General features: G+C 36.1%; 4 protein-coding genes across 7 annotated transcripts; 2 read left to right on the top strand and 2 right to left on the bottom strand.

Moving 5' to 3' along the window:
- Positions 1 to 1,109: 1,109 nt before the first annotated feature.
- Positions 1,110 to 9,505, bottom strand: uri1 (URI1 prefoldin like chaperone). 2 transcript variants are annotated; one of them, XM_052582927.1, is made up of 11 exons: positions 8,828 to 9,505; positions 7,549 to 7,583; positions 7,127 to 7,205; positions 6,479 to 6,614; positions 6,301 to 6,392; positions 6,142 to 6,202; positions 5,869 to 6,055; positions 3,643 to 3,895; positions 3,083 to 3,234; positions 2,739 to 2,982; positions 1,110 to 2,165 (listed from the first exon to the last, which is right to left on the bottom strand). In XM_052582927.1, exons 1-11 carry the CDS (start codon positions 8,924 to 8,926, stop codon positions 1,983 to 1,985), a joined length of 1,521 nt encoding a protein of 506 aa, XP_052438887.1. In that variant the 5' UTR covers positions 8,927 to 9,505; the 3' UTR covers positions 1,110 to 1,982. The 2 variants fall into 2 exon arrangements, with proteins under 2 accessions (XP_052438887.1, XP_052438888.1); XM_052582928.1 differs by having other exon boundaries at positions 7,443 to 7,583; positions 8,828 to 9,504.
- A 182-nt stretch (positions 9,506 to 9,687) lies between these two features.
- Positions 9,688 to 11,081, top strand: pdf (peptide deformylase, mitochondrial). 3 transcript variants are annotated; one of them, XM_052583070.1, is made up of 4 exons: positions 9,688 to 9,799; positions 10,207 to 10,548; positions 10,717 to 10,819; positions 10,908 to 11,081. In XM_052583070.1, the coding sequence occupies exons 1-4, from the start codon at positions 9,797 to 9,799 to the stop codon at positions 11,063 to 11,065; spliced, it is 606 nt and encodes a 201-aa protein (XP_052439030.1). In that variant the 5' UTR covers positions 9,688 to 9,796; the 3' UTR covers positions 11,066 to 11,081. The 3 variants fall into 3 exon arrangements, with proteins under 3 accessions (XP_052439030.1, XP_052439028.1, XP_052439029.1); XM_052583068.1 differs by having other exon boundaries at positions 9,691 to 9,799; positions 10,207 to 10,819; XM_052583069.1 differs by having other exon boundaries at positions 9,753 to 9,907; positions 10,207 to 10,819.
- Positions 11,082 to 11,613: 532 nt separating this feature from the next.
- spata2l (spermatogenesis associated 2-like) lies at positions 11,614 to 14,676 on the bottom strand. The gene is made up of 3 exons (XM_052583067.1): positions 14,570 to 14,676; positions 13,570 to 13,906; positions 11,614 to 13,466 (listed from the first exon to the last, which is right to left on the bottom strand). The coding sequence occupies exons 2-3, from the start codon at positions 13,903 to 13,905 to the stop codon at positions 12,120 to 12,122; spliced, it is 1,683 nt and encodes a 560-aa protein (XP_052439027.1). The 5' UTR covers position 13,906; positions 14,570 to 14,676; the 3' UTR covers positions 11,614 to 12,119.
- A 603-nt stretch (positions 14,677 to 15,279) lies between these two features.
- si:dkey-238o13.4 (uncharacterized protein LOC560780 homolog) lies at positions 15,280 to 18,993 on the top strand. The gene is made up of 6 exons (XM_052581790.1): positions 15,280 to 15,448; positions 15,915 to 16,022; positions 16,126 to 16,265; positions 16,475 to 16,571; positions 17,598 to 17,722; positions 17,888 to 18,993. The coding sequence occupies exons 1-6, from the start codon at positions 15,364 to 15,366 to the stop codon at positions 18,062 to 18,064; spliced, it is 732 nt and encodes a 243-aa protein (XP_052437750.1). The 5' UTR covers positions 15,280 to 15,363; the 3' UTR covers positions 18,065 to 18,993.
- Positions 18,994 to 19,993: the final 1,000 nt, after the last annotated feature.

The following is a 19,993-nucleotide window of genomic DNA, read 5'->3' as shown; positions in this document are numbered from 1 at the left end:
TGTGCTGACGGCAACCCAAGCTCGATTCCCATCTCCTGGCACTTTACAGATCCCGTTACCCTCTATCTCTGCCCAATGCTTTCCTGTCACCTACTGTCCTATTGCATTAAAAAGTAACTTAAAAAAATCTATATGGTGTTTAACCTGATTAAGGTCTATGGTGAGAGATTATCATCTTTTCATTGTACTGTTTCTTTAATACCCACTGTTTCTCTGTGAAATATCTCCTAGCCATTTGAAGCATGAAGATCATGCTTGAAAAAAATTTGATTTGAGTTGATCATTCAGTCTTTCTGGACAGAAATTAATTGAATGGAGTACACTGCATTCAGCCCAGCTGCTGACTCAGAACCTGTCCACATCCAAATGTCAATGTGCTGATGGATAAGTCTGCAGTCAAACACAAGTGACTGATACCGGTGCAAACAAAGGCATTGATGGAGGCAGTCCTCCTCAGAAGTACTCAGTTAGAGCCTTTAAATGCCAGACGTAATAATGGAGCACTCTGAGTCATCTTGTTTTTGGGTTATTCTGACACACTTGTTTCCAAGAAGGCTGAACTAATTTTAGATATGTAGATATGTGCTTGTGATTGATTTATTGTGACTTATCGCATCACAACACAAATATATAATCTAACAATTAAGTTAAAGACACCCCGTCATACACACACACACACATATATATATATATATATATGCATGCGTGTGTGTATTTGCCCAAAATGTATATTAAAAATAAATACTAATTATTTTATAAACCTATTTTATTACATGCAAAAAAAATGCTTATATAAAAACACTAAATCTGACCAGCCTAAAAAATTTGGTTGGTAACATTTACTTCACATTAGGAGCCCTAGATTCAGGAGCAGCTTGTTTTGCCTTTGATTTTTATTTTTTTAAAGATAAAGTAAAAGGCTTTAGCGCCCTCTAATGGTTCTAAATGAACAACACCATGATGACAAAGAAATTAGCAATAGCTCAATCAATAGAACAGCGACTTTTTCTTGGTCAGAAGTGTTTCCTGGCCAGAAGTGAATGCACTAATTTATCTCCTGTGTAGAACTGAACCCAATCGAATAATGTTCCAATAACCAGCCTAAACACTTGCACAGTCAAAATATTTTTCCCCTTTTAAGTTACATCAAAATTGTCTGGAATCACAAAAAAAGCTAATGTACAAAGCCCAAAACTCTGTAAACAATAGAAAAGCAAGATATAAAACGAGATAAGGGAGAGTCAGAGACAAAAGTTAAGAAGGGACAGATTTTTTTTTTAAGCTGACAGAACTGGCAGCTATTTCATGGCCACCATAGGTCAAAGTTGCACATAAAAGTCATGAATTAACAAAATGAGAATAAATTGATGAAGCATTTTCCAAAATAAATCACATCATAGACCTTGGACAACTTAATGTCACTAGCACTACCGTTTTGTTTGTTCTGAAAACATTTTAGCATTTTATTTATTTTAAATAGATTTGAACTATTATTTATCTAAACTAATACACACAAAAGATACCAACACATGCAACTATTTCAGAACTTAAAGGGCTAGCTCACACAAAAAAGAAAATTGTGTCATCATTTAATTAACCTCATGACAATCCAAACCTGTATGACTTTCTTCTGTGGAACAACGACTTCATTCAAAATAACTGTGTTGCACAGAAGAAAAGAGGGAAGTTGATGATGACAGTTCTCATTTTCTCGTGAACTATCTCTTTAAATAAATCATCTGGCATAAAAAAAAAGCAACAAACATTAGGGAAATCATTGATCATCTCCATAAATTATGAGCTTATAGACTTATAGAGCAAATAACATTTCCAGGGTGAACGGCATGTCACAAAAAACAACAACAACATGACAGTATAGCATGGGGGACAGAGGAATAAGACAGCCATTGAGAAAGTTAGTCTATAAGTGTTACTGTTGTACAAAACCGAATTCAGAAGCTGTGTGCTGATAAGATGATCTCTCATTTCTGATGCAACCGTGTAGCTTTAAACTTGGACATCCTCTTGGGTGGCTCCTGAGGGGCTTCGGGGCCCACCTCCTCCAGCTTTCTCTCAGGGATTGTGGGTAGGGCAGGAGGAGCGATGGTCAGGTGTGGGATGGAGCAAGGCAGGGGATCCTTTTCAATCACTGTGCCTGTAAAAGCCTAAAACACAAAAACATTTAAATATTTAATGAGAATACGGTTATCCTAGAAAGACATGATTCCAAATTCTGGACTGAGCAGAAAATAAAAAATACTTTTGGTGCTACTGAGGAGGGAAAATACCAAAATGTATTTTCAATGCTTCAAAATATACGGACCCTCTGATGTCACATGGACTACTTTGATGATGTTTTTCTTACCTTTCTGGACACACAGCTTCAATGGAGGGACTGAGAGCTCTCGGACTAAATCTAAAATATCTTAAACTGTGTCCCAAAGATGAACAGAGGTCTTACAGGTTTAGAACGACATGAGGGTGAGTTATTAATGACAATTTTCATTTTTCAGTGAACTAACCCTTTAACTCCACCTAATATAAAGTACTTTCTCAGGTACAAGATTTAAACCATGAAAGTTCACAGTTTTTGAAGAAAATGTTTATTTTTTATTTTTTATATCACACTGGGTTGAACACATAATTCACAATAAGATTAATATCATGCAATTTGAATATGGACTGGGTGAATTTCCATGTCATGTAGACTTTAACTAAAAGCAGTTAGTCTTCTGTACCTCAAAGCGTCCATTAGTGCGGGGGCTCGTTCCAGTCGGGCTTTCCTCCTCTGTGATGCCATCGCTGGTATCACTGTGTGTGGCGTCATCATGGCTCCACGAGCGTCCAAAAGCAGCACGGCGCTCTTCGAAGTCAGCTGTGCTGCTCTCGCTGGTGTCACTGCACACGCTGTTCTCGCGGCTGCGGGACTTCAAAATGGACTTGCGTGGTATTGGCTCTCCATTCACCAAGTCCACAAACACCCTACAAACAAACATGTGTCAAAATGTAACCGATAAAAACAAACAAACAGTGAAATACTTCAATAAAAGTAGATGAATGATGTTTCCCATTAAGCTGTCACCTATAAATGTCCGCTGGGCTTTTGATCTTGTAACTTTCATGAGGAGAATGGCCGTTGCTTTTGCCACTTTGCTTTTTTCTCTTGGCTTGCACCTTTTGTTCTTTTCTTTCACTGAATTTTAGAGTGGTGTTCTTGCCTGTATTTATCCTGACCTTCACAGGGAAAAGAGAAGATGGGAAGAAAGAACAATGCAAAACTTTTTATTTTCTAGACAAACAGGACAAAGTAATTCAATGCAAAAATATATACTACCGTTCAAAAGTCTGGGTTCTGTAATATTGTGTGTATTTGTGTGTTTCTGAAACAAGCATCTTAGATTTACCGAGGCTGATTTCATTTTTTTTTTTTTTCAATGTCACATGCTCCATCAGAAATCATTCTATACTGATTTGTTGAATTAATGTTGAAAACAGTTGTGCTGCTTAATATGTTTGTGTAAAACACTACATTTTTTAGGATACTTTAATGAATAATAATAAAATAAAAATCAAAACAGCAGCATTTATTTGAAATGGACATCTTTTGTAACATCATTTTAAAGGGTTATGCAGCACTCAAACCTTTTTGAATTCTGCAGTATGAGAAAAGTAGATAGTTGGAAGACCATTGCCTGCTTCTTCATCACAATCTTCCTCCTCCTCATCCTCAGGGTGCGAGCCATTAGTGCCGTTCATCTGACTTGTGACAGATGATGGAACCCAGCCATTTTCCTTCTGATGGCCATTAACCTGGACATCACTGCCTCCGTCTGCCTCCTTCTCTTCCTCTGAGGAGGAAGTGGTGTCTTCTCCATTAGTGTCTGTGCTGTCCAATCTAGGGGAGAAAATAGACCAAATCTATGAGCATACTATTAAGGTCATTATCAATGTAGGGTGCCTTTTGGTGCCCTGTACATAACTAATTTGCCATGATAACTTAACATAAAAATTACTATGAAAGGGTGTTATATTAGGCTGTTTTTATAGTCATAACGTAAGCATTACTTGGCTCTTTAGATACATTTTTCAAGATATTTGTTTAGTTTTGTGTAAGAGGATGCATATTATTTTGCCATGTCCCATTTGCTATGGCTCATTAAATTTGAAAGATAATAGGATAGTGTCAAATCATAAAATGTAAAAAATATTGTTCTCCTATTAATATTTTGTTAAATAAGAGATTACTCAATTAAAGTGTATTGATCATTTGGTAATTAAAACTATATTTTAATTTAATTAAAAAAAGGAGTTTGTCAATGTCCCTTGAATGGTTGTCCACCCTGTTGTATTGGGGAATTTGCCCCTTTAAAAAAAGGCCATCCCCTTTAGTGACATCAGGACAACAGATTTATTGTCTCTTCAGTGGCGGGAATTTTAACGGAGGTGAGTAATAAGTTGGTGACTTTTCAATTGACAAATTTTCTTTGTCTGAGTTTGCTTACTTGCTTTTCCAAAGCTTGACATGTCCACCCTGTTGGAATAAAGTATGCCAGAAGTTTCAAAATAAGTAAGTTTTAAATATACCAAATTCTCTTCAACGACCAGATTAACTATTTAGCAAGTCATATGTAAGCTAATATGCTAAAATGTCCACCCTGTCAGCCACTTAGACTCAATAGGGTGGTAATTAGGGGGGCTGGGGTTTATCAATGTGATTGAGAACGTAATTGTTATTTTTTAAGAAGTTGAATAAATGTTTCATTTTCATATTTTGTTATACTTTGTGTGTTGTGCATTATTAGTCCAGCCCCTTCAACATGCTGGTCCATTTTGTCATCTCGATATTTTACAGTAATATTTTAAATAATAGTTTAATATCTATATAATGCAGTGTGTTCAATAGCTAGGTGTGGGGGCGATAAAATCCAAAGAAAAACTGCATCCAAAAATCACAGTTTTCTCCAAATCAGACAAAATACATGTGTGAATTGTATGAGTATCTTTAAAAACATTTGGTTTACATAAAATGTACTTACAATTTGAAAGCAAACAAATAGCCCTCTTTAGAAAAGGTACATCATAGCTTTCATAAAATATAATTTGCATTTTAATTTTGCAATGAAAACGTATTTAACAATATATATGTCCATGACAGGGTGGACATATCTTATGGTTTATGCTTTGAATAATGGCCCATAATTATATAAAAATGTGTGGGAGCTAAGCTAATATGTTTCTATAGTACTTGAGCATCTACTATTTATGACATGACATAAAGCAAACAGGAAATTAAAACCACAATTTTTGAATATTGTGAGGGTTGAAAGGCACTCTCTTTAACATGTTTTTGCAACAACTACTTTCTCTGTATGCTTAACTGCATTTTCAATTTACCTAGAAATGTATGCATAAGTGGAATGACAAACAGGGTTTTTCTACACGTTTAGATCAATAAATCCCTATAAAATTCCTGAACATTTTTTTAAGAAAGTTATATAATTGGTTTATCTGGGGTTGATTTCCAATTTATTGCTATGCACCAATACTTTATTGTATTTTTTTGTACTGTTTTTGAAAGAAGCCTCTTATGCTCACCTAGGCTGCATTTACTTGATTTAAAAATGCAGTGAAACCAGTAAAAGTGTAAAATATTACTACTATTGAAAATAACGGTTTTCTATTTTGACATTTTCAAATGTAATTCATTTCTGTCATGGTAAAGATGAATCATCAGCAGCCATTACTTCAGTCTTCAATGTCACCGGATCCTTCACAAATCATTTAGTGATCCAAGATAAATTTCTTATGATTACAAATGTCAAAAGTCATTGTGCTGCTTAATATTTTAGTGGAAATTCTATATTTTACCGGTATCTCTTATCTTGAAGCTCCTCCTGACGTTCTATTTCATCAAGTCGAGCCCACAGCTCCTCCTCTGACAGCACCCCTGTCGCTCTCTCTTCATCACTTTCTTTCTTCTCCTTGTCTTCCTCCAGCTCCAACAAATACTCCTGTTTAGGTTTAGAGTTGGGTTTGTGGGCCAGACGATGTTTTCCTGTGAAAGCACAATAGGGGGGTAAATGATCAACAGAAGATAAAACAACCCTAAAACACAGAAGTTAACATGAAAACTAGAATTACCTTTGGTGACTACTTCCTCATTTATAACTTCTTCTCTAATGTCTGCAAAATCTCCAGTATCCTGTTATTTAAAAAAATAAAAATAAAAATGGTAGACTTGATTGTTTCTTCCAGAAGAGAAAACCTCAATATAAGGTCACACATGGTTAGGACACTTACACCAGTCAATTTTTCAAGATCATCTGTAAAGTCGGCTCTGTTCTGAAAGTTCTTCATCACTTTCTGTAAGTCATCTAGTGTATTATTGACATCTGGAAAAATAACACATCAGGTCAAGCTGTATGGATTATTCAAAAATGGTCAATGGAAAATCTTATTAGAATAAAAATGAGCTCACGTTTCTTTCTGTGTTCCACAAGAGCATCAGCTTGTTTGGCAGAACACTTTGCAAACCAGTTATCCCCGAGGAGAACAGTTAACTCATTAGTGTGAACTAGCTTTCCCGGCATGAAAGCCAAGGGTCCAAATGGTACCTATCATGTTAAAAAAAAAACATTGAAACAATCAGGGCTTAAAGTAACAGTGACACAGTGACATTACTTTCTTCATGTTCAAATCTGACAAATAAAGGCCTGCTCACACCAAGAATGATAACTATAATAGCACCAAATCAATTGCCACATGCATTAAAGCGCACACTGAAATTATACTGCCTGTCACTTTAAATGCTCAAGCTCTGATTGGCTGTTAATGTTTTTGTTGTACATCAGCTAGAAACAATTGCTCAAAGTGATTCCAACTATATTGCTTCTTTATGTCAATATCATAATAGTCCTGTGTGAACTTTCCTATTCTCGTAGAATAACAATGATTATTAAAACTTTATAGTTATACCTATCATCCTTGATGTAAACAGGTCTTAAAACAAGCTAAAACGGTGTGAATAATACGCTGATAATAATTTAATATTTTGTTGCTCAGGCATAAAAAATGTTTGTGTGAAGATTAATTTGGGTGCGTCAGTAATTGAAAAGTGCCACCATACCATAATATCATAAGACAACTTGTCAGGCAAAGTCCTGAGGCGGTCTTGAAGAGATTCATAGTCATTTTCCACTTTTTTCCTGACAGTCAGAGAGAAAAATGAATCGCTTAAAAGGAAATTGTTGGTTTGTTGATATACAAGTGCTATTTTTGTTCCACCTACTGACAATCTTTTTAAAATAGAAAAAGGAATATAACAAAAGCCTATGGAATCTTTCATAACCATCAACATATATACAGTGATTCACAATATAAATAGCATTTCCATTTCACATGTAAACCTTCAGGAACCAATGAATAACAAATGCCTAGCTTACATGCATCAATGAATAGTCCCAGCCTGAGAAACACTGACATGATGCATTGATAATAACGTAATGCATGTCTGAAACGAGACATGTTAAATTGCACGAGGACACCCACCAGTGCTCAATTTGACTTCTGCAATCTTTCACCACCTGTTGTGGAAACAGACACAATTTGTCATTTCATAACAGCTGAGATTCCCAAAATGCCACAGACAACCAGTGACAATCACTGCTAAACTATCTGCATTATTCTAGTAATGTGAATTGGCCATTAAAGAGAGAATGAATGAGATATTGAGACAAGGTACACTAATACATGTTTATGGCAATGTCTGTCAATAACAGTCTGTAGACTAAGCTAATAAGTCCCATTGCAAAAAATTAAACCCTTTTTAAGTACATTAGCATTATTTGCCATATATTGTGAATTATACATTGCATACCCTTGCATTTATTTTATTATTGGAACTCACTTTGATCTCTCTCACTCTCTCAACCATCATTAAAAATTATTCTTTTTTTTATTACAGCAATAAGAAGGATATAGTTTTGGCATTATGGCAACCAACATCTAATGTACTTGTATGTCAGTTTTTTTTAATGATCTTAATGCTACTAAAACAATTTTTTTTCCTTTAAGAGATTCACCCACCAATACAACAATAGAAGGCATGTCTGAAAGCATGAGCAGACATGCATTATGTTTTTTCTTTTCTTTTTCTCTCTCTCTACATAAAAGACGTGTTGCTGAGGGCAGTGCAACACAGATCTTTCCAGATCTTCTAAATAAAAATCTTCCAGTCTTGTTGATTTTAAATGAAGCAGCACAAATGTAGCTTTCATATGTGGCTAGCTGAGGTTTATCCTCCAATGTCAACACACAGGTAAAAGAAGCTGTTTGTTTGCCTTTCACCTACTAATGTCACTCAAAATACCATGCAAACATAAATAGGTCAGTTAACCCTTACCTTCACATGGAGTCATTTCACAGCATGTAAACTACCTAACGTTACTGTAACAACAGTACTATAAGCTTTTGCAGCGTGGAAAACGTGCTGGAACAAAGGTTGTTTTGTAGCTACTATACATTAATAATTTACTGTTATAACCACTGAGATACATTGCTTATAAATATGCACGTGCATTTAATTACAAAGTATAAGAAACACATACACTAATGCAAAATAACAGTTTGCAACCATCTAGAAAACAGCAACACGTGACACACACAGAACTTTCCAGAAAAGGAAACGCGTTCCTGCAAAACCAACATAAACATACGACAAATGCATAAATGCTGATGATTGATCACGTGCATGGACATTAAACTGTGATATCTGCAGGAATGCACTGGTGGTAACTTATCGTTAAATGAAATAAACTTTACTCCTGACCTTTTTGTGCTCCTCTTTTAACCTCTCAACGCCTTGGGGCAGATCTTTACTCGGTTTGACTTTTCCAGTTGCAGCCATTTGGTCGTGCAAGGATGTCATCCACAATAAAACAATGCTTTTTTGTTTAAAGATCCAAACACTGAATGCTCAGGGGTTTGAAGTCCTATAGAAATGTTTATGAATGCAATTGGATGTGTTGCACTCAATCTGTCGCCTCGTAGTCATCAATGAAGCAGAACAAGTGGTCCAGTATATCGAGATTGAGATCATTTCACACGTGCATGCTACGATGTCGAAGTTATCCCGAAATTTCCTCTCGTTTAAAGTCCACCGATGGCCTGTTTGCCATGCGCCATGTTCATCTAATCACGGATGTAGTACGTTACTTATCTCTCCCCCTACTACAACGATACAAACACGTGATTGCCTCCTAATTAATTTCACTTTCATTTATGAATAACAAATCCAAATTTTAAGAGAAAATAAATTTCCTTATCCAAACTCAGACTAAAAATAACTGTCAGCATAAAATTGTATAAATAAGACAACGTTATTCTCCTGCCATGAGTAATTACAATAGACTGTATAAAAACAGGTAATTACTTACGAGGAAAAAAAAAAAATTCAAGTAGTAACCATAAAAGGTTCTGTTAATGGCAATATCTGTTTTTATCAAAAACGTAGATCGCTGGATAATGCCTTTATATGACCGGAGGAGGGTCGTGTAAACAGCTGACTATATCATGTGACAGGAAGTTGTAAACGTTAAGGAAAAATGTAACAGAAATAAATTATTTTTCTTTTCTTGTCAGTGTTGTTTCAGTTTGAGACTTTTCAGAAATGTCTCATCTGAGCTGCTTTATAATAAACCCCATTATAAATAAATAATTCTACTATTTTATTTTCACCCGGTTACTTTTATTTTGAAGAAAAGACAAACCGTCCTCGGTGTCAGCAACGTTTTCCGGAATGGTCTGTCTTCACCCTATGATCCTCACATTGAAATGTTTCTAACTGCTTAAATATATTTCCATGTGAAATTCGAATTATTTATTAACATAAGAAATTATTAGAGTGCTGGTGAGTACTGACCAGAGTACTGACTGAATCCTTTTTTTTGTTTGTTAAAATCATAGTTTGGTCATGTCATTGGAAAAAATGTAATATCAATAAATATATAACTTAGAGATAACATTTGATCATTTATTTAACTCCTATTTAATATAGCTGCTTTAAAAAAATGCATTAATGCTTATTTATATATTTGTACATTTAAATGTGTATTCAGATTAATAAGTCAAGACTCGTTCAGTAGTTGGCTTATGTATGTTCATTGCATTATTAATTATTTTGTATTTGGTTAAATTTTTTTCCCCCAGGTGACGAAAGAAGCTTTTCGGTCAGTCATGTTGAGGCACTGCAGAACATTTTCACACTGTGTCTTTAAAAGTCAGACAAATCATGTTCTTTCAAAACCAGTTAGGATTCTTTTGCCCTGGTCACCATTGACATGTACCACTTCTCCACGTGCTCATTCTACCAACATCAAGATGCGCTCATACTTACAGTACATGAAAAGGAAAGTCAAAGGTGCACCAGCTCCTCCATATGATCATGTGTGTCAGGTTGGAGATCCTGTGTTACGTTCACAGGCTGCGGTGGTGGAACCCGGAGCCATTCAGAGCCCAGAAGTGCAGAAGGTCATAAAGACCCTAGTCAAGGTGATGAGGAAGCTTGAGTGTGTCGGCCTGAGCGCACCCCAGATTGGTGTTCCTCTACAAATACTAGCCTTGGAGTATCCAAAGAAAATGCTGGAGGATAGCTCAATCGCTTCTGTTGAAGCTCGGGGTTTGGTGGCAGTGCCTCTTATGATTTTTGTAAACCCACAGTTACGTGTACTAGATGGACGCACCGTCATCTTCCAAGAGGCCTGTGAAAGCATCTGTGGGTTTTCAGCATCTGTTCCACGCTACCTGTCTGTGGAAGTCTCAGGTAAAAGTGAAATAAAATGCCATCTAAAAAACATGTATTATTCTCTGAAAGTATCAAATCAAAACAGATGTTTTTCTTCTTTGGAAAGGTCTTAATGAGAAAGCAGAGCCTGTCAGCTGGCAAGCGAGTGGATGGCCAGCCAGAATACTGCAGCATGAAATGGATCACCTTAGTGGAGTGTTATATATCGATCGCATGGACAGTAAAACCTTCATCAATGTAAAATGGGAAGAGTATAATGAATAAAGCTTTGGGAACTTCATTGCAACCTCACCTTTTGGATTCAGAGAAAATAGATGTTCTTGTCACTCCTGTGTTATTAAAAACAAACATTTAATCACATGTGACAGTCAAACCTAAAAAAAATGTTTCTCATTGGGCATTTAAAAGCAAACTAGATTAGACTTTGGCTATGCAGATAGCATTTGGAAATAACCACAACAACATCTGTAATAGTATGACATTTTTTTGTAATATAGGGTGACCTTTTATGTCCTTTTATTTCTAAACTGTTTCAAAATTGTTTAAACTGTTCAGGTTTAAGTTTTGTTTTCCTATAGTTTTCATACTTTTTGATGATAATGAATGAAAGTATTTCAACCATTTGTGTGCAGGCATTGTACATAATCGACCAATCATGGCACGCAAGAAGGTGGGATCTACAGAGTACAGTCAAAGCAATGCAAATACATCTACATATGTACTATAGAGAACACATCGGTTAAAGAAGAAAGCCAAAACCTGGACATTTTAGGCAGTTTAAAAGGACATATAAATATGAGAGTACATATGTGTAATAGTAATATTTAGAATTTAATTTGAAATAAACAAGCATGAATTCCATTAAACAATCATAATACCAAACATGTACATTTTATTTATTGATTATATGGCAGTATATCACTCTAAACCACAGTTATTGGTTTGAGTTGTTGCTAAGACAGAAAGCCATAATTTTCCAAAACACATTAATACCAATAACTGTCTGAACCCATCAAATATTGGAGTGGCCATCACACAAGCTCACCAATAAAAGTTACAAGCCATGTTACTGTATGACATATAGATTAGAAAGAGATGGTCGAGTCTACAGTGAACTTTGTTACTTTCTTGTAATATTTGTCTCTTAATACCATATAAAGACATTGCTGATATCAAAAAGCAAAAGTGTAATAGATTGTCATGTTTCTATTTCCAAGTATTTCAGACTTGTTATGCAACTAGCAAAATAATAACAGGCTTAATTTGGAGATTAAAAACAGTGTCTTCAACCAGACATGGTCAACGCTGACAGTTGTTTTTAAACAGAGGAAGGTCTGAAGAAAGACTTTCCACACTTACACATCATGGTATATTTATAGCAACACAGAGTGCAATACACATCACCACAATACCTGCATACCTGCAAGTTGCTATGGTCCCAACAAGAAACACAGAATTTTTTAACATTTTGAATGTTGTGTTTTTGAGAGCAGTGTACTCCACCAGGACACCCAGAGAAATGAAAGACTTTACAAGTGAGGCATACAGTTTCAGGCAAAGTTTGTTCACCCTTCCAGCAATAATCGTGATACAGTATTAGTCTTTCTAAATCACCCACTTCCTGGGAGAACTGCTGATGATGTGCAGCAGAAATACTTTTGTGCCTCTTTTGGCTATTCGCTTTTTCTCCTTGAGGGGGTTGTATTTTTCCTGTTGGTTGCACGTTGTGTTGTGTTAAATTGCACTTTTGAATAATATTACAGTTGTGGTCATGGATCAGCTGGCACTCATAGCACACCAAAAATGAATCAGAAGTAGAACCATCCATACAAAAATGTTTTTTCAGGGAATCTTTTGATTTTTCCTTTGCTAATCTAATCTGGTCTTGTGTTGAATAAAGCTCTTCAACTTTGTCTGAGCATAGTGCTAAAGTATGTCCTTTAATTTTGCACTCTCTGTAATGAGAACACTGTGAACTGTGCATGTCTTTGCAATTTTCACACTCGTAAATATATAACTGATCTGGAGTGATACACTCACACAACAGTTTTGCTGCTGCTTGTCTCTCGGCATCACCTTCAAGTTGATCTTCAGCAAATCTTTCCATTAAACCTGGACTGATGAGTGAGTTTCCCTGCTTTGAATCCTCATTATTCCCCATGTTTGACTGTGAGGGCTCTCTCTGTAAAGTCTTGCTTAAAGGCTTCTTTTTTGGTTGCATATAAGAAGAGTCAGGTGGCAAATCAGAAATGGACATCAAGTGAGAAGCATCTGCCTGCTCTGTGTACAGATCCAGCTCAGCGTCTATGCCACCAGTCAGGATGGTGTCTGAAATACTAATAGCATTTGACTTTCTCTTGGTGTTCTCTAATGCTATCTGAAGACTGTGGCCTGCCTGCCTCTCCTTGACTAGCTGTAGAACCCACACCACATCTCTGTCCACGGATCCCAAGGCCGAAAGTAGCAGCTGGCATTCCATCCGAGCAATGAAGAAACCACATGCAAGACTGAGTAAAACATCAGCAGGAACTAGTTTGGAGTTCAGCACCAGCTCTTCTTCTTCATTAGGACTTGAAGCTTGGTATCCAAGCAAACCAAACAGCTCTTTAGCCTGCTGAAGTGTCAGTGCAGGTTTGATCAAATGGGTGAACATTCCTGAGAACATCTGGTGAGGAGAAAGAGACTATTTAAGGTAGTGAAAACTAACAAAATGTAATTGAAACTAATATAAATCTGAAGGTGGGGCACCAGTATTTCCACATACATACCTTTACCACTCTATACTCTCTTCTCCACGGGTAGGCGTAGAGATTTAATGCCGCAAGCTCCAACACTTCAAACGCCTTGGAAAGTTTCTCAAGCCTCATTTGGCCAGTTTTAGAGAGAAATGTATGGAGAGACTTTTCCATCACTGCCAGTGAATCTAATCCATGTAGACTGTGCATCTTCTGGGCATTGCCATTGTGAAGCAGCATCTCAACTTCCTTACAAAAATCCTCATCCTTGCATACCAAACTTTGATCCCCCTTCTCAATTCTTCTCTCCAAGTTAGTCTGGTACCTATTGATGAGACCATCCGCTGTCTTTTTATGAGCAGAATTCATCCTAGAAGAAAGAATATTGTACGTTTATTTACTGACAACCAACTTATAATCATTAAACATGCCAATAATCACAAGAGATATAAACAAACAATCACGTTTCTATTTTGCATTACGTCATTAACGTGCACAGTCGGGTAAAGAGAACTAAAAACTACTATATGAAAATGTCATCTAGAGATGATATATATAATATAATATAATATATATATATATATATATATATATATATATATATATATATATATATATACACATATATAAAAATTGCATTCAACATGACTAGTAATTGAATATATAAGTGAAAACTTAGACTATTAAAAACCATCTCTAATGCTACTTATAAAACAACAAAGTGAAAGTGATCCAAGATCACTTTCCAAGATCGAAATTACAGTTTCGTCAGATTATCTACAAACACCGTTTTAAAGAATTCTGTAGTTATAAAATATAGATTTTTAAATGAATATTTAATGTATAGCACATTGTTGGACAATAAATAACAGAAACTACGCTACATTTTAAACACTGTGTATCTTGTGCCAAACAAAACCACCCCCACCTATATTTTTCTAAACTGACTCGTTCAAATTAAAACAACAAAGCTCTCGACACACTAACGCCGTTCACTTTAGACTGTACGAATTAAATAAACTAAATGTGTTACCTGATCAACGTTCAACGCCCAACAAACACACACACAAAACACTGCTTTGAAGAACGTCGTTGTTTCCTAGTGAAGAAACTTTTTTTGACATCACTTCCGTATTCGCCTCACGTGAATTTTTTAGGGCTGCAATGTCGTCAAATTTGTATCAACTAACAAATACATAAAAAATTAATAAGTCAATGTAACATTATAAAAAATAAATGAAGTAAAAAAATAATGAAATAAAATCGGCAAAACAAACAAAAAAAATCATATATGAAACGTATTCCATACACTGGATTCCATATCAATCTTGAGATCACTATTTCTTATCTATTAAACAGAAATTCCTCTCATTTTGTGAATAAAATAATTTATACAAGTTTGAAGTTTGCAATGATTACTCAATTTAGTGTGAGTGCCAGTTATTGTTCACAAGAGGGCGCTGTAATATATGATAGACACTGTTGGTCATATCAGTTCTGACCATAGACTATATAAAAACGGTTCTGACCCTGGTATCAAACTTAATTATTAGAAACATTTCTAATGGCAATATGAAAGTACTGTTATTCATAAGGATTTTTATCAGTTCAACATTTATATTTGTCCTGTAAAATAATTTATTTGGAACTGTAATTTATTTGTGATAAAGAATAAAGGAATGCATAATTAGGTGGGCGTGTAATTCTGAAAGAGGAGTGGCGTTCCTGCTGCGGTTTGTTTTAAAGATCTTGAGCAGCATGAGACATGAAGCCCATAAAGCATAATCAATCTCAGACGTGTGTACTGCTGCAGCGGTTGTGTGCGCGATGTCAAACGGGGACAGGGTGGTTTTAGCGCTCGGTGGAGCTGGAACTGTCGGCTCCGGGATAGTGAAAGCTCTCCTGGACAGAGGTAAGAGCGTATTAAGTATTTACACTAAATATATATAATAGTAAGCATTTATTTTTATTTTAAATATTTATTTTAAATATTATTTATAGCAACAGTAACTATTTATTATTATTATTATTATTATTATTATTATTATTATTATTATTATTATTATTATTATTATTATTAAGCAAATAAGAAAACGCCCTCAACTGCCCAGCTCTGATTTTTCAAAACATATTCCTTAAAATTGTGTTTATAAGTATTATATTTCAGTGCAGTTATGATTAGGAAAATGATATATCCACTATTATAAGATGTTTTTAGTTTAAATTCAGATCTCAAAATTGATTCAGTAATTTAATTCTAAACAGATTGAACTATTTATTTCTTTAACTTAAAATGAAAAAAATAAAATTCTTTGCATAAATGTATTTTTTGAAAGTTCTGCATTGCATGTGTGGTAACTATGCATACACTCATTTAGGTTTCAAGGTTGCAGTGATCTCCAGAGACAGCAGCAAGTTGGAAAAACTCAAGGACTTTGTTTCACCTAGCACAAAAAGTAACCTGACCACTTTAGTGGGGAACGTTGGTTAGTATTTTTTGCATGTTTTTATTTTTTTTATCTTTGAAACTCTAGGTCTCATTGATTTTGGATTGACTGTGACTGATGAAATACTCTGCTAATCTCTCAGGCTCAGAAGAAGGAGTAGAGGAGGTGAAACAGGCCTTGCTCAAGTCTGTGGGTAAGATCACAGATGTGGTGTCCTCTCTGGGCTTCAGCTGGTGGCAGGGAGGTCCACCTCACACCCAACCCCTCAAAGAACTGCACTGGGTGAGAGAGCAGCTTATACCCTTGCAACCCCACTACAATAGTAAACTCAGTATTGATCCCTTTCAGCGATTCTTTACACTTGCTTATATGACACACAACATTTCGCCATCCCCATTTTGAGTTATAATGCAGCTTTCATCCTTGCGTCTGCTTCTCCAGATGATCCCTCATCACTTGATTGCTCAAAACTCTTTGTTTTTGATCAACAGGTTATTGAGACTCTGCTTTTCAGCACCTTTGTGTCTTGGAAAGCGTTCTTTCCCCTGGTGAGAGATGATCCTAACTGCACCTACACGTTCATCACAGGTACATCATTCTTTGCCGTCCAAAACATATATTTGGTTAAAATTATGTAGTTATATGTGGAAAATAATTGTGAGTGTATATAAATGAGCATTAAAAAATCTAATTGAGTCCACATTCATCACTCAGCAAATTCAAGACACAAATCAATAAAACAAAATCAATGGTCAGATAGGTGTTTACATTTTTATGAACGGCAACAATGCATATATTTTTCAAATTATAGTTCCATGAAGAACATTTACCATTCATGGTACTCATTTTATTGCACAACAGGTTTATTAGGAAAAAATTAAGTCAGGTTATAAAAATGATCTTTACACTCGGGTTCTTTTTTTAACCTGAAGAACATTTATCCTCCATGGTGGAACCTTTCCAATTGACATTTTTTATTTAGTAGAAACATCTGGCTTTGTCTGATCAAGAGCAGTGGAAATAAATAGAAGAAAATGGAACATACATGTGACCCTGGACCACAACACCATTCATAAGGGTCAATTTTCATTTATCATATGACATCTAAATAAATAAACCTTCCATTGATGCATGGTTTGTTTGGATAGGACAATATTTGGTTGAGATACAACTATTTGAAAAACCTGGAATCTGAGGGTGCAAAAAACAAAAAAATCCAAATATTGGAAAATCGCCTTAAAAGTTGACCAGAAAAGTAAAAAAAAAGCTTTTCGTGTATTTATGGTAGGATATTTACAAAATATCTTCATGGAACATGATCTTTGCTTAATATTCTTATGATTTTTGGCATAAACGAAACACTGAAAAAAAAAACACTGATTTCGACCGACAGTGTATTGTTGGCTATTGCTACAATATATCCCAGCGACTTTAGACTTTTGTGCTCCAGGTTCGCATATACATACACATATTTTCAGAGAGAGATTTCTATAAGATGAAAAAACATAAAAAAATCTAAATAGAATTTAATGGTCAGTGAATTTTCTCAATCCATTGACCATTAAGCAGGCAGATGTGGCAAAAAAAAGTGAATGACTTCCCCTGCTTATCCAGGAGGTGCTGGAGAGAAGTTGCTCATGCCGGGCACAGGGTTCCTGACCGTGGGGGCAGCCAGCGCTCTGGCGTTCTGTCAGGTTCTGCGTGAGGAGTATCCAGACGTGCCATGCAAACTCAACCAGGTGTGTCTCAGCAAACTCTCCTCAACACAACGACAAGCTTATGGGGTTATATTCTGACCATGACATGCACACTCGCTTAAGACGTGCTTAATTAAATGTCATGAAAGTATTTCCTCGTATTTGTTCCTCTATGATGCCTTTCATCTTTAACATATCCTCCAACAGGTGAAAATCAATACGGGTGTGGCGGCCCCAGACCGAATGGCCCCTGGATACCTGAACCACTTGGATTTAGGGGAAGCCATGGCTACTCTGATAGAGCGCCGCAAAACGTCCCACACCATCTTCCCCGTTAGCTGTCCAGCCGATCTAAAAACTGTTATCTTGGAGGGCAGTCTGTAAGCAAGGCCCATCAGATTTTCCTCTGTATTAACTTCATCCTGTTAGTATGCGTGTATTGTTTAATTGCATGTCAACAAAACATTTCTGTATTGCAAATCCCCAGCTTTGTCATAGTACAGTCATAGCCTTGAAATACTCATTGTGCTCAGAACGAATCAATATAACAAGCAGTGGAATGGCACAGATGCTTTGGAGTGCGGCGGAGCGTAAACGCAGCCCCAGATATGTAAGCTTGACATGGAAGAAGAGAGACACGTGTGAGAACGGATGTAAAAACAAACTTGGTCTTTTCCACGGTTAGAGAAAGTAAAAAAACATGGCAGGTTGTTGGCACACTTGCATCCCCGTAGCGTGACTCCCTGCCCTTGTTCACTCAAAACTTATCTGGCTGTTGCTTCCATGGCTCCAATTATTCCCAGCCGTGTGGTCCATAATAAGTTTGTGAAGGATTTCGAAAATGCTTTAGAAATGGCTGGCCTTTAAACTGGATGACTTTGTTTGTTGTTATCATGATATTTGCATAAACGCTTTAGTGATATGAATGTAAATTTGCTATTAAAAGAATCAGTGAAGAAAGGAATGGAGGTGAGAAGGCTGTGGTTTTGCTTTGCATCAGCTTCTTAAAGAGATAGCTTGCTTAAAATTTAACTTTTTTAACCTCCATGTCATTCCAAACATGTATGACTTACATTCTTCTGTGGAACAAAAAAGAATATTCTTGAAGAAGGAAAACCTTATAGGTTGGGAATGACAGGAGGGTGGGTAAACTATCCCTTTAAATCTGAAGTATAGACCAAAAATTCTGTTCACCCCACCAAAACATATTCTCTGTTACTCCGTTTAGTACTTGTCTGAGTGAAAACAATTCATTGGCGCATTTATATTGCGTGTCTGAGGAAATTAAAATAACAATAAAAAAAGAGAAAATCTCCCAGACTCCTCGTTTCTTTGAAGTAGCAAACAACGTGACCTGAGCCACAAAGCCTAGGGTGTGATATGACTTCAGTCGCCTGGATTTCATTAAAATCTGGCTTGGAGTTCTAATTTCAAAAATAGTTTGGGAATTGAAAAATTGAAAACAACGGAAAACAAAGTATCCACTTTGGCAACCAATGATGTCCCTTTTCGTGAGACGGTACACTTTGAGCGCCAGAAAGACATTGTTTCTCATCAATTATTTTCAAACTCCAAACTCATACTTGACGTGAGTTCACCACGAAATGAAAACTGTCATTATTTATTCACTCTCATGTCATTCCAAACGGATTTGGTTTTCTTCAGTGGAGCACAAAAAACTGATATTCTCAATGACATGAGGTTGAGTGAATAACAGGTTTCAGTTTTGGGGGAATTCATTCAAATTTTACAAACAGTTAAAAAGAGAAACTGTCAGGGATGCAAAATCTCACAAAAAGTGAGACTGAATAGTTTAATGATGTTTTATATGCATTTTTGCACAATCTAATCGTCCATTTTTATAGATCAAATTAAATGCATACAGATAAGGGTTTGCAAACTTTCCCCAACCACTCTTGCTTTGTTTTGGTGTTTAACCCCAAGGCTTGTCACAGGTTATTTGGGTGCCAGCTCCAAAACACAGACAGGAATTGGGGCATTTATGTAGAGGGACAAGACAAGTGGACTGGAAGAGATTTAAAAGGCCGCCCATAGACAAAGTCACACAGTGAAGCCATTAGAGTAATCGTCATCCACACAGAGGGTATTCTAGGACAGAGGTTAAGCCTCCTGATTCAGAGTGGCATGTTTTCTCCTTAGGCCCGGAAACTTTCGGAACAATCCTGCCATCTGCCCATCAGGGAACTCTGCCTCCCTCTGAGCAATCGCTTCCCCCAACGATTTCCCCGCCCTTTGAATTTTAAACAATCGATTGAAAGGTATTATAAATCATGGAAGATTTAAGAAGAGGAA

This window comes from Carassius gibelio, chromosome B18, assembly GCF_023724105.1.
Source record: "Carassius gibelio isolate Cgi1373 ecotype wild population from Czech Republic chromosome B18, carGib1.2-hapl.c, whole genome shotgun sequence".
In the NCBI taxonomy this organism is placed as follows: domain Eukaryota; kingdom Metazoa; phylum Chordata; class Actinopteri; order Cypriniformes; family Cyprinidae; genus Carassius; species Carassius gibelio.
Note: the sequence above shows the minus strand (reverse complement) of the source record. Positions and strands in the feature narration are given on the sequence as shown.